Genomic DNA, 14,180 nt, shown 5'->3' on the forward strand with positions numbered 1-14,180 from the left:
CCATTGTTACAACCCCCTGGAGAAAAAAAACAAAACACTTCATTTTGGTGAGACATTCATTCTTCTCTGCTTTATTTTCCACATAATGAACAAAGACTAACATCAAAAGGAGAGGATAAAAGGCTAACTTTTTGTGAGTTCATTTGAAACACTCTTTTTAGAGGGAGGCAAGGGGCTCTGATCTTAGGTGGGTTCAAGGTGCAAGAGTTAACATGTAAATCTCACACTACCTCTTAACGCACTTAATAAAGCATTTAGTGTTTACTTTAGTCAATACAACCATGGTCAAGTGTGGAGGAAATACGTGCTGTTTGTGTGTCTCACTCCGAGACAAGGCGGTCAGACTTACAGAAAAAAGATGTATGACTCCCAAAGGGTTAACTTCTTGTTGTGCAGAAGAAGAAAAATACTATCCACATACCAGACCAGTGAAGCCTGGACCCATGGAGAGCTTTTTAAGTTGGAAAACAGAATCAGACCACCGATAGCAGCTGAATGACAGGAATTTCAGTACTCTACAAAAACGTGTCCAAAAATGCAGGTCAACCAGGCTCTCTGCATGCAATCCCGGTCACAGAAAGAAAGACAAAGTGTGACCACCGTCCATGACATGGCTAAACAGACAATAACACATCTCTGCCCTGACCTGAACCCATTACCTCTTCACTGAGCGGCGACCAGCACAACAAAGCAATGTTCTGGTGGCTTCTGGAATGTGTTCATTTCCTCTTTTGTTTAACTAAATGTCAGGCTTGGCTAAAGCATTGAATACAGGAGCTGATTCCATCAAAAAGAAACCAGTGTGTTTGATATGTAAAAGTATGGAAGTATGTGTGTGCTTGTGGGATATTGAATGAATTCACAGGGGTGGATGAACAATACAATAAAGCAAGACTAGGCGGCTGAAAGCACATTTGATATGTTTAATAAGATTGGCTTGTCCCCCAAACACACATCCATTTTTCTGGAAGGTCTCAGTAAATGTGATTCCTGACACATGTAGGCCTAGCAGTTACCATTACACTTTGTCAAATTATAGCTGAAGGTCGGCATTTTGACACATGCCCAAGTGCATGGCCCACTGAAGCTCATATCTATTCAAGATCTCTGGGCTGTTAAATGATGGAATGTATCTTTACTGATCTGTTTAGATCTGAAGCAAACTCAGCCCTTACTTCTTCTGTAGGCTAGCGTAGAGTATCCTCCCTCCCCTTTAGGGCTGTAGAATGCCTCGCCAGGCCTGTCATAGGACAGTGCTGGTGTTGTCTCCATCTAGTAGTCATTTTAGGAAACTGCGGGTCTCTATACATCATGCCTCGTGAAAGAGACTGACACATTTTCATACAGTAGGGGTGGTTCCCAGATAGATTAAACCTAGTCCTGGACTAAAACACAAGATCAATGGAAAATCTCCAAGAAACAGATTTTAGTACAGGATTAGACTTAATTGGTGTCTGAAATTTAAAAAAAAACACCCCTAAAAAACATATACACTCATACAAAAATCTGCAACCCCCACCTGTTAACAGATACATCTTTAATATAAATATACAGTGTTAAAACAAAAATGGTTGAAATTACCATATTATCAATTGTCAGAGTACAGGAGTCAAGATGTGCACTGGTCTTACTCTCACATACAGTGAAAGGAATACCAGAGACAGATGTCTGCCATGAGCAAGATGAGCTCAACTGATACACAGGTTTAAATAGAGATATAACTACATGACATTAACTCTGTAGCAGTTGTTCAAGTAATAAAGGGGGGGATATAAGAGACAGTAGATCGGAGTCAACTGGAAATCAATTCCATATGCTATTTCTTCTTTTTCTAACAATAGTTTAAAGACATTCTCTGGTACTTTGGCAACTAAGAAATTATTTTGTAATCCTCCCGCTTTGGGATGGATGTGTCAATGTGTAGTTCATACATGCATCATTTATGAGCAGAATTACTGTTTTACCTCAATTAGCCAAAAAGTCTCTAGTGGGCCAGCCCGTTAGCAATGTGACAGCTAGCAATAGGCCTGCCCAGTGTTCTCCTATGAGGTTGCAGGGTGGGCCCAACAGCTGACTGCCTCATAAAAGAAAGAAAAAAAAGGAACAAGTACAGTAGGTGTGCAAATCCTGTCAGTGTTAAAGACTTGCAAACAGGAAGTACATATAGGACTCAAACACTGTTTCATGGGGTGTATTCATTAGTGCACATTGTAGCAAAGCATTTCACAATGGAAAAATGGTTTGCAATGACAACTAGTTTCTATTGTACAAATTCAGATGGGTCCCTTCCCATTTCGTCCCATTTGGCAATGAATACACCCCTGGCTGTTGTACTGTGTGAATGACAAGAAATCAGAGCACAACAGCTTTAAGGCACATCTTTTATCCAATCCTTTTCAGGAAATTGGTGGATTGTTGTAAAAACCTCTGCACTCTAATTTTTGTGCAATAAAGTTGGAAGCACGAAAGTTGTATGATGCATAGTACTATACAGAACAATATAATGGTGTCATCTAAAGGCAACGGCAGTGTTTCAAAGTCTGTGTGTGAGTCGTTACAGAGTTTATAGGATTCATCTTTGATTGTGTGTTTGAGAGTATCCTCCCATAAGGTAGAGTGGTGTAGTGATTGTTGGTGTTGGTAATGAGTATGTTATGTGCAGTTGAGGTTGTGTGCAGGTGTTCAGGCAGCTTGGCTGGGCCTGGGTTGGGGGTAGGATAGGACTGGGCAGCCCTTTGATAGATGCCTCAACATCACATTCCATCTCCTCATCATCCATTGGCACCTGCTGGACCCCAGAGTCACTGGCAGAGTGGGCTAAGGAATCCTCAGTCCCCTTCATAATCTCTGATATGCCACCACCCATCTTTATGGTATTACACTGTTTTTCTATCCTCTCTAGTTTCCTCCCCTCCATCTCATCTTTCTCTAATTGCGTTTGTACACCATCCTCAATGATAACGGTTTCAACCTCGTCAATCTTCTCTTCTTCCCTATCCATCTTTACAGTTTCTCCCTCTTCTACTTTCGCCTGCTTTGTTCTTACAGAGCAGTCTCCCTCAGGCTCCACCAAGCTGCTCTCCCTCAGGTCCTCTTCCACCTTCACCTGGATTGCTGGCTCAGAGTCAGAATTCCTGCCCTGGTTCTCCAGGGGGGTGTCTCCCCAGGCCTCCCCAGACTTGGTGAGGAAAAACTGATTAGGTGTAGTAGAGGTGTCTGGGCTGGTAGTGGTCTGCTGCGGCAGCTCCATGAGGAAAGCTCTGGCCCTGCTGGGTGAGCTCAAGTCCTCAGCCTCATCACACGACTCCACTCTACGACTTTTAGCTAAGGGGAGTGTGGAGTCACCATTATCCTGATCCCCTGAAGACATCCTGTAGTCAGTTTCATCAAAGGCAGATCTTTTGGTGGTGGAGCACTTGCTGAGGTTGAGGGGCAGGGCCTGCTCTGGGGGAGGGGTGACAGACAGATGTGGCTTGCTACTCAGGTCCTGGGCTAAGACCTCCGACAGCCGCTTGGTGATAGAGTAGAGCTGAGCCGAGCCCAAAGGCGTACGCATCAGCTGGCACACCTGCAGGCTGCAGTCCAGATCCAGGGGGAGGACTCGGAGTGGGGGCAGGGGAGGCCTGCTGCTACGGACCTCCCTGGTGCTGCTGCTACCCTCCCTCTGGGCTTCCTCATCCAGCCTGCACCCCCAGCACTGGTGGTGGGACGGATGGTGAGACTGTGGGTGGGGCTGGTTCCCATTGAGAAGGGTGGTGTTTGGGTTCCCTGTCTTGGCCTGGAGGTAAAGGCTGGAGGACTGGTGGGAGGCAGGGTTCTGGGGGGTTAGACCAGGGGTGTCCAGGCTAGTGAGGCCCAGTCGGCTCCTAAAGAGATCAAGGGTACAGAGGCCTTTAGTGGGGCTGAACCCTTCGAAGGACCCCCCTGTGTGGAGCCTGGGGAGAGCAGGCAAGAAAGTGGCAGAAGACAGAGTGGGTGATGGTGCTGGAGAATCCCCGTTCTCCATCTTTACCTCCCTTTCAGTTTTGGGCAGGAGGAAGGGGGCAGAGATGGGAGACAGGTCTGGGGTTAGTGGCAGGTTGGCCAGGTTTAGCCCCTGGAACACAGACAGGGACTCGAGAGAGGGGGCCTGGAGAGGGGGCTGGGCCCCGAGGTCCAGGCTAGGTTTAGCTGGGGGAGACAGGACCACTGGACTGGCCTTGGAGACTAGGAGTTTGACCTGGTTCTTTTTGCCTGGAGGTCTACCACGGCCTCTCTTCACTACCACCACACCGTCTGGAGAAATGGTCTAGTGAGAGAGATGCCATACATGAGGAATTCTCATTTTAGTCTCTATAACATCATAGAATACACTCATACATTAATTTACATTAGATTCAGATCAAAACAAGACATAACGAGTGATGAATTGCATATTAAATATCAAATGACTGACATGTACTGAGCAAGTCAAAAATGATGAACTGTATGTAGAGTGAGAGATTAGCAGACAGACTCACTGGAGGGGTAGGGGTTACAGTCTTCTCCTGGTTGGCCTCGCATCCTCTCCCCTTCACCAGCGGTCTCCTCCCACTCATCGCCCTAACTCGGGAATGGGAGTTTGGGAGTTTGGGAGCTGGGAGTTTTAATTCTGCACCACCTACATTTCTGTGCTCCTCGTAAGGAAGAATCAGCCTGAGGGAAACACACAAAATCCAAAAGTTTCAGAATGAAAAACAAGTTTTGTAAGGAAACACCAAGGCCAAGAAGCCTCAACTGCTGGTGATTCCCATCAAGTACATTAACGGCATCATTCTAGAACTACAATCTTTTGAAAAAATGTATGAATAGTTTCAGCCCTGACTCAGTGTTTCTCACAGCTGAAGCACGGGTAATAGTTGTGCACATGGTTACCTTTTGTCACAAGAAGAATATACATACTTTAGGTGGGGCACAATGTAAACTAGTCTGGCACCAGCAGTGTTCCTGCCTTACCTCTCATAGTGCCTCCTGGTGCAGGTGGCAGCACTGGTGCTGCCCGGGCATCCTCCTAGTTCATTATACACTTTCTTCCACAGACGCTGGGATGTCACCTACAGAAGAGATGGTAAAGAGTTTAAAAGCATTTTTTAGACAATTACATATTTTTATAAATGCTTCTAAGTAATTTGCTCAGACATTGCGATCTATCCACTATTGTATAAGATATGTGGCTGATAAAGAACAAGGGCTTTCACTACTCACCCTCTCATGGCCCCCCAACTGTTTGACTATAGAGTACATGACAAACAAGTCAACTGTGGACACACACAGGTAAGAGTGTTAGGACCTATGGTATGTTTTAAGAGCTGTGACTTTGACTGCCTGGATTACATCACTGACAGATACACAGCTTGTTCAAATACATAACCACGTGGTGGGAACATTTGATTTAGTTCCATAAGGAAAACGCACTTTGTATTAAGTCTTTGGTTTGGATATTAATGTTTGTTGATGAAGTCATCAGCGAGTGACTCACTCTTCTTGAAGCCGAGGTTGGGCACCTTGCTGATGGGTGAGCCGCAGCGCTCCATGTAGCAGTAGAGTTGATTCAGGAACATCTGCTCCTCAGGGTGGGGGAGACAGCCCTCCTCACGTTGCATCTCCACACTGCCCACCACATTTTCCTACAGGATACATAATGTTTTCGCCATACTACATGTGGTAATGCTGTACAGTCCCATTTATTTTTTTAACAGTCCCATTTCAGTTGGTGTCCATTAACAAATTATGTGGAATTTTTATTTCAAAGAATAGTAACTACTTTGCATAAATAGTGTGTTGTGATGCATTTCATAACAAAAAACCTCAAGGTAATTACTAGGATATAAAGTGATTTTTAAGTGAATATGAGGTTAATAATAAGACATCTGAAAGTAACTGGATGAAGTTGGTATGTAGCCATAGCAAAACTTTATAGAACAAAACTAATTGTACCGTTATTCTTTCTATCCAGGACTCTGATTGGTTGAGGGCTGGTGGCTCCACAGCTTTCTGGCCTTCTGGCCTTCCTCTTCTCTTGAGGGGTCGCCCCTTCAAGCTGAGGGAGGTGCATCCTGGGAATGGGACACACATTTCACCCGAATTCCAAATAAGAAGAGAAGCATGGGCCTCAAAAAAATATTGTATATCCCATAACTTCAGCACATTATGTCCACAACATACAGTAATTTAGTCAGTCAATAAGATAACACTTGGATCTGCCATTAATTAATAAAAAGGTCTTTGTCATCACATTTTAGATTCCATTGCCCAATTAGATTTATAAAATCAAATCACTTTGGCAATGGCCACACAATGGCCACATTTACAGTTCAACATAGAGAGATCAAGTTCCACCAGCCAGCCACTCACCCAGCTGTGTCCAGACACTGGTATTGCTATCCAGGGTGGGGTGGTTGAAGGTGTCCCTGCAGTAGAGGACCTGGGTGTTGTGTTGGGCCACCCTGATCCCCCCCAGGGCCAGCAGATGGGGATCCTGCAGCCCCAACACCACCCCGTCCTGAATGCGTCTCTGGAGGGAGCGGAAGCGGCAGTACTGGGGGTAACTGAGCACCTTGACCCCCAGACGCTCACCCTTCTCTTCGATTGATGTTGGGGGTCCATTGGTAATGATGGGGGTATGTTTGTGATGACTGTTGGTCTCGCTGGACTTCTGGCTTCCTCCTTTCCATCCTGGAGGTTCAGGACAGGTCCACCTCACCAGATCCTCCACCCGCACCACTATCTTCTTCGAGACGGCCAACACCTCATCCTGAGGAACACACACACACACATTCTTTAAATTGGTGCATACCATAAAAGAAAGGGCCACCAAACATTTTAAGATTCAAGGAAATACTTCACATGATATAAGTCAGAGTGCCAATAGCCTGTGGCACAAGAGGAGCCATCAGACCTCCTACTCCTCCCAACACATTGTTATTAACATAGGACTGTAGCGAAATAGGAAACAACTTCGGAAAATCTGGGATTCATAACTCATTATTTACATCACAGCAACAACCACCTGGGAAAATAAATACATCTCATGAAACTAGTCTTTGCCATACTTGCGCATTATTAAAACTGAAAGTTAAAAAAAACAACTTGAATGAAAATGCATTTAACAACACATGAATTGTCTAGGATAATAACAAAATGTTTCACTTGAATGAGGGGAGAAGTGACACAACAATCTAAGGATTCCTGCTTAAAGTTATCGGTGGTTAAACAAGTCGGCTAAATGCCAGGCACACACAATCCATTATTACTTCAACCCAAGCAACATATGATCTTGCACAATACAGTATGTCCTTTCATGAGTTATGCTGTGTATGACATACTAGTCTAGCAATGACAGATAAGGACTGTAATTTTGTGTGATTCTAAGTACTTCTACTTTGAACAGAGAAAATGGCACCCACATTCAGTGTTCACAGTAATGTAGATTTGAATAGCAGTTGTGAAAATGATTGAAAATTCCTAAATGATATACATTCATTCTTCCTATAAAAATAAATATTTTGAATGAATCAGAACCAAAAAAAAGAAACCTTGTGAGGAAACACCAGACCCACACCCCTTGGTTGCCCCCACATTCTGTCTATAATATAGAGCTCAGTGGCCCCCCCTAACCTCTCCATGCTCTCTGGTCCTGCCCATGGGAGTATCCTCAGGGAGGAAGTAGAGTCTGGAGCTGGCCAGTAGATGGCGTTGGGTCAGGTCCTCCCAAAGTAAAGTCACCTGAAATAAGAAATACATAGTTATTTAGCAGATGATTTTATCCAGAGTGACTTACAATTAATACGTAATCAGTACGTGACAAGAAGGAATAAAACTCAAAACTCTGGGTCTTGTTAAGGAGGTTGCAACGTTACAGACTGCTCAAAATCAGGTAGAAATCAGTGAAGAACAAATGATTATGTATCCATCTGCAACGTTTTGCACACCACCACCCTGAATACACCCTGGTACGGGGGTATCATGCGCCAACTAACGGAGCTATGGGAAGTCGTACCTCAGCAATGCACACAGGTTCTTGGGGGCCACAGCGGACATAGTAGAACTCCCCCAGTTTCCAGACCAGTGCAGGGGCCCCGGCCAAGGCCTCACAGCTCACTGACTTATAGAAGGCAAAGGATCCACGCAGGCAGGAGGGAGCACCTAACCACTGAGAGCAATTTTCACCAAAAAAAAGAAAGAACAGTTAGAGTCATTTAACCATTCCTGTCTGTTCAATGTGACTAGGCATGTGATTTGAGTCAACCTTGGACCATAATGTACACTGAACAAAAATATGAACGCAAAATGTAAAGTGTTGGTTTCATGAGCTAAAATAAAAAGATCCCTGAAATGTTTCATATGCACAAAAAGCTTATTTCTCTCAAATTTGTGCAAACATTTTTTACACCCGTTAGTGAGCATTTCTGCTTTGCCAAGATAATCCATCCACCGGACAGGGGTGGCATATCAAGACGCATGATCATTACACAGGTGCACCTTGTACTGGGGACAATTAAAGGCCACTAAATGTGCACTTGTGTCACACAACACAATGCAACAGATGTCTCATGTTGAGGGAGTGTGCAATTCAAATAAAATGTTATTTGTCACATACAACAGGTATTGTGAAATGCTTACTTACAAGCCCTTAATCAACAATGCAGTAAAAACTACAAAAAATAAGAAATAAAAGTAACAAATAATTAAAGAGCAGCAGTAAAATAACAATAGTGAGGCTATATACAGGGGCATGCTGACTGCAGGAATGTCCACCAGAGCTGTATGTTCATTTCTCTATTATAAGCTGCTTTCGTTTAACAGCAAAACCATGTGTACTGTCACCATTTATTTTCTGCAATTATACTGGGAGCAATAATCCTGTGACTATGTCTTGTACAGCACAACTGACATCTACTATATAAATCAATTTAAACATAAAATACTTAATTGTATTAGTACAACTAATTAGTGCCCCTCACAAATGTCTGTAACAGACAAGGAAAGCATAATTTAAACTTCAAAACAAACTTTTTTTCCAAGTTTGAATTAAATAGATGTTATTTATCCCATCGATGTGTACAATCTGACTATCAAACACAAATCCTTACACAGACACCCCTTCACATTACACAAATTATTAATTTGGCCATGAACATACACCTTCAGCTTCTACCCAATGTTCTTGGCAAAGACCTGCATTACTCCCCATTTATCAACATTAGTTAATATGTACAGCTCATTTGGAAAGTATTCAGACCCCTTCCCTTTATCCACATTTTGTTACGTTACAGCCTTATCCTGAAATTGATTAAATATATTTTAAAAAATCGTCATTAATCTACACACAATACCCCATAATCACCCATAATGACAAAGCCAAAACCGGTTCAGAAATATTTGCAGATTTATATTAAAAAAACAACAGAAATAGCTTATTTAGATAAGTATTCAGATCCTTTGCTATGAGACTCGAAATTGAGCTCAGGTGCATCCATTTCCATTGATTATCCTTGAGATGTTTATACAACTTGATTGGAGCCCACCAGTGGTAAATTCAATTGATTGGACAGGATTTGGAAAGGTACACACCTTTCTATATAAAAAGGTCCCACAGTTGACAGTGGATGTCAGAGCAAAATCGAAGGAATTGTCCGTAGAGCTCCGAGACACGATTGTGTCGAGGCACAGATTTGAGGAAGGGTACTACAACATTTCTACTCTATTGAAGGTCCCCAAGAACACAGTGGCCTCTATCATTCTTAAATGGAAGAAGTCTGGAACCACCAAGACTCTTCCTAGAAATGGCCACAAGGCCAAACTGAGCAATCAGGGGAGAATGGCCTGGGTCAGGAAGGTGACCAAGAACCTGATGGTCACTCTGACAGAGGGGAGAACTTTCCAGAAGGACAACCATCTCCGCAATACTAAACCAATCAGGCATTTATGGTAGAGTGGCCAGACGGAAGCCACTCCTCAGTAAAGGCACATGACACCCCGCTTGGTGTTTGCCAAAAGGCACCTGAAGGAGAAACAAGATTCTCTGGTCTGAAGCCAATACTTAACTCTTTGGCCTGAATGCCAAGCATCATGTCTGGAGGAAATTTGGTACCATCCCTACTGTGAAGCATGGTGGTGGCAGCATCATTCTGTGGGGATGTTTTTCAGCTGCAGAGACTGGGAGACTAGTCAGGATCAAGGGAGAGATGAATGGAGAAAAGCACAGAGAACCTTGATGAAAACCTGCTCCAGAGCGCTCAGGACCACAGACTGGGGCAAAGGTTCACCTTCCAACAGGACATCGACCCTAAGCACACAGCCAAGACCACGCAGGAGTGGCTTCGGGACAAGTCTAAATGTCCTTGAGTGGCCCAGCCAGAGTCCGGACTTGAACCTGATCAAACATCTCTGGAGACCTGAAAATAGCTGTGCAGCGACACTCCCCATCCAACCTGACAGCGTTTGAGAGGATCTGCAAAGAATAATGGGAAATCCCCAAATGAATGTGCCAGGTTTGCAGCGTCATGCCCAAGAAGACTCAAGACTGTAATCGCTGCCAATTAAGGGGTATTGTGTGTATATTGACAATGATTTTTAAAAATCCCTTTTAGAATAAGGCTGTAAAGTAAAAAATTGTGGAAAAAGTCAAGGGGTCTGAATACTTTCCAAATGCACTTTACAAAAATAAATGCAACATGCAACAATTTCAATAATTTTACTGAGTTACAGTTCATATAAGGAAATCAGTCAAATGAAATAAACGAGGCCCTAATCTATGGATTTCTGGACAGGGATGTAGCCATGGGTGGGCTGGGGAGGTCACAGGCCCACCCACTTGGGAGCCAGGCCCACCCACTAGGGAGCCAGGCCCTGCCAATCAGTATGAGTTTTTCCCCCAAGAAAGGGCTTTATTACAGACATGGAACAGAGGAGTATTTCTCAGTGGTCAGGGTGGCTGGTCTCAGACGATCCTGCAGGCTTAGAAGCCGGATGTGGAGGTCCTGTGCTGATGTGTTTAGATTTGGTCTGCGGTTGTGAGGCCGTTTGGAGGTACTGCCAAATTCTCTAAAACGACATTGGAGGTGGCCTATGGTAGAGAAATTAACATTAAATTCTCTGTTGGACATTCCTGCAGTCAGCATGCCAATTGCCCACTCCCTCAAAACTTGAGACATCTGTGGCATTGTGTTGTGTGACAAAATTGCACATTTTACAGTGGCCTTTTATTGTCCCCAGCACAAAGTGCACCTGTGTAATGATCATGCTGTTTAATCAGCTTCTTGATATGCCACATCTGTCAGGTGGATAGATTATCTTGGCAAAGGAGAAATGCTCACAAACAGGGATGTAAACAAATTTGTGCAAAACATTTGAGAGAAATAAGCTTCTATCTCAAGGCCATCAGACTGTTAAACAGCCACCACTAACATTGAGTGGCTGCTGCCAACACACTGACACAGACTCAACTCCAGCCACTTTAATAATGGGAATTGATGGGAAATGATGTAAATATATCACTAGCCACTTTAAACAATGCTACCTTATATAATGTTACTTACCATACATTATTCATCTCATATGCATACGTATATACTGTACTCTATATCATCGACTGTATCCTTATGTAATACATGTATCACTAGCCACTTTAACTATGCCACTTTGTTTACATACTCATCTCATATGTATATACTGTACTCGATACCATCTCTGTATCTTGCCTGTATCTTGCCTATGCTGCTCTGTACCATCACTCATTCATATATCCGTATGTACATATTCTTTATCCCCTTACACTGTGTATAAGACAGTAGTTTTGGAATTGTTAGTTAGATTACTTGTTGGTTATTACTGCATTGTCGGAACTAGAAGCACAAGCATTTCGCTACACTCGCATTAACATCTGCTAACCATGTGTATGTGACAAATAACATTTGATTTGATTTGAGCTTTTTGTGCTTATGGACATTTTCTGGGACTTTTTATTTCAGCTCATGAAATATAGGACCAACAATTTACAAGTTGCATTTATATTTTTGTTCAGTATAGTTTGCACAGTCTATGTCTCTATGTGTGAGTGACCTCGCTGCAAGTGGCCATAAATTACCATGGCTAAATACAGTGCCCTTCTGCTCGCCACTCTAGCATCATGCCACTTTAGCATTACCATGCACCAAAACACATTCCAAAGTATTAATCTACTTAGTAGATATTAATCTACTTAGTAGATAACTCATAGATATGGGCCTCCATGCATATTCTATAGTTTTTTTGGATGGGTATAAAATAAAAATGATCTATGCAACAACAACAAAAACATTTTTTGGTGATTCATCCAAAACTATGAAGAAACTTGCTGTAATAAATGTTTAATTTATATAAAGTATTTTTTTTTTTACTCTTCAGGCCTCATCTAAAAAAAAGAAAATAATAATAGGTCGGTCCATTATCTTTGTTCAGGATCTTCTAAAATTAACAACCCTGTAGGCCTATTATAGGGCCCAGCCCAGACGCCTAAATGCGGAAACGTCTCAAATTCGCACCCCTGGTCCTCACCCCACCCCACCCCCTCTTGTGGGCAACCCCGTCCCCTACCTAGTGTAGCAGGAACAGAACACGTAGATCACTTGGCCAACTAGTGGTGAAAATTAAGTACATTTGATTCTACAGTAAAGCCACAAAATATAAAAGACTGGGTTTTCAATTTTTAAAGTGGATTTTTAAATAGAAACACTAACCAACTGATTTGATTACGTCAATACTCGTGATGGCTTTAGATTGGCACTGCTGTTCCAGGAAGAGAGGAACTAAAATAAAATGTGCTCTATCTGCAAAAGAACATTATGTGACCTTGGATATCATAATATACAAATGATCGTTTACACACTATTACAACATTCTAAGGGGTACAAAAGTACATTATTGGATTTATTTAGAACAGAGGAGGATCCGAGGGACATATAATATTAATGTAGAGAAAACTATGCTTGCTAGGCCTATAACTTACATACCATCATTAATGATATAACTTTAATATTTCTGATATTAAATATCAAACCAATGTAGGTTTATTGTTATTGAAGTCTTTCAATTCGACAGAAACAAAATCCTCCTGTGCATTTTTGTAGGCCTGGTATGATACAATCAAAAATAATCCTCACAATTTCAAGTAAAAAGTACAGCGATTTCCATCACGAAAATCCTCATTCCATTTTGAGCAATACCAAATACACTCGAGACATAACGTCGGGGTTTTTAACTATCCATATGTTGGCTATTTGTTCGATAAATAAATTGTTCCACCTAGTTGCATCGATGTTATAATCTTTAATATTCACGTCACTGATATTTGTTTTCGAATTACTCAAAACACGGTTAAATTACACCATTGATTTAGTTGAAAAACAAAATCTTAATATTGTCGAATTGTCAGATAAAAACGTTCTTTAATGTGGGGGTAGAAAACGTAGGTAATCGACACGACACAAAATAAATTAATCATTAACAGGAAGAAAATATAGAAATATTGAAGTTGAATTACATTGCAAACGCTGGTAAATAAAATCGTAAAATCCTGTTAGCGAAATTTGGGGCTTTCAAATATCATAGCGAGCTATTTTCTCCACTGGAAAGTTGACTCATTCAGCTATATTGCAATTGCAAAATAGTTGTTAGCTTGATAGGAGGACAATCAAGTCTACATTCTAAACAAAATTCCAGACTTGAAACCCGGCAAACTGATATCAAAATAAGACCAAAATAGTCGGTTTATTCCCGATGTCAACATGTAAAAGTGGCATGTGTGCGCATAGAAAAATTACGATTTATTTCTTAACAATATAGTGAGTGTCGGTTTTACCTGTATTGCATTCTGCTCCATTGCAGCCCCACATTCCCTTATTCCCTCTCGAAGCCCCCTATCAAGTTACACAGCCGGGTACTCACCGGCACACAACAAATGCACAAGAAAAGGCCCCTCTTTTTTATGAAAATAGGACAGGATCTAGGTGTGGCCAAAACTGTTTGCGAGAGTAGCCTAAGTTATTGTTAATATGAAAGTGGATATTTTTAATGGGAGGACATTTTTCCATTCTGAAATCATTGTTGTTCATGCTTATAATAGTCCTTATTTTATTTTTCACGATGGTGTTGAAATTTTCTAAGTGTAGCCTAATATCAAT

The 14,180-nt window shown here is 42.1% G+C and overlaps 1 protein-coding gene across 2 annotated transcripts; it reads right to left on the reverse strand.

Moving 5' to 3' along the window:
- Positions 1 to 909: 909 nt before the first annotated feature.
- Positions 910 to 13,982, reverse strand: LOC112228543 (AT-rich interactive domain-containing protein 5B). Of its 2 annotated transcripts, none has more exons than XM_024393950.2 (10): positions 13,859 to 13,982; positions 8,018 to 8,170; positions 7,636 to 7,743; positions 6,373 to 6,772; positions 5,956 to 6,074; positions 5,498 to 5,645; positions 5,224 to 5,276; positions 4,975 to 5,072; positions 4,500 to 4,674; positions 910 to 4,288 (listed from the first exon to the last, which is right to left on the reverse strand). In XM_024393950.2, the coding sequence occupies exons 1-10, from the start codon at positions 13,877 to 13,879 to the stop codon at positions 2,573 to 2,575; spliced, it is 2,991 nt and encodes a 996-aa protein (XP_024249718.1). In that variant the 5' UTR covers positions 13,880 to 13,982; the 3' UTR covers positions 910 to 2,572. The 2 variants fall into 2 exon arrangements, with proteins under 2 accessions (XP_024249718.1, XP_024249719.1); XM_024393951.2 differs by lacking the exon at positions 13,859 to 13,982 and adding an exon at positions 10,919 to 11,056.
- Between the last annotated feature and the right edge of the window lie 198 nt (positions 13,983 to 14,180).

Source organism: Oncorhynchus tshawytscha, linkage group LG30, assembly GCF_018296145.1.
Source record: "Oncorhynchus tshawytscha isolate Ot180627B linkage group LG30, Otsh_v2.0, whole genome shotgun sequence".
Lineage (NCBI taxonomy): Eukaryota > Metazoa > Chordata > Actinopteri > Salmoniformes > Salmonidae > Oncorhynchus > Oncorhynchus tshawytscha.

Bases quoted from the DNA above. Each gene is read 5' to 3' on its own strand.
- LOC112228543 (XM_024393950.2), bottom strand. From the start codon at position 13,879: ATGGAGCAGAATGCAATACAG. The intron at 7,744-8,017 runs GTACGACTTCCC...TTCTTATTTCAG, and splicing joins AACCTGTGTGCATTGCTGAG to GTGACTTTACTTTGGGAGGA. The intron at 5,277-5,497 runs GTGAGTCACTCG...GTGTGTCCACAG, and splicing joins CAACCTCGGCTTCAAGAAGA to TTGACTTGTTTGTCATGTAC.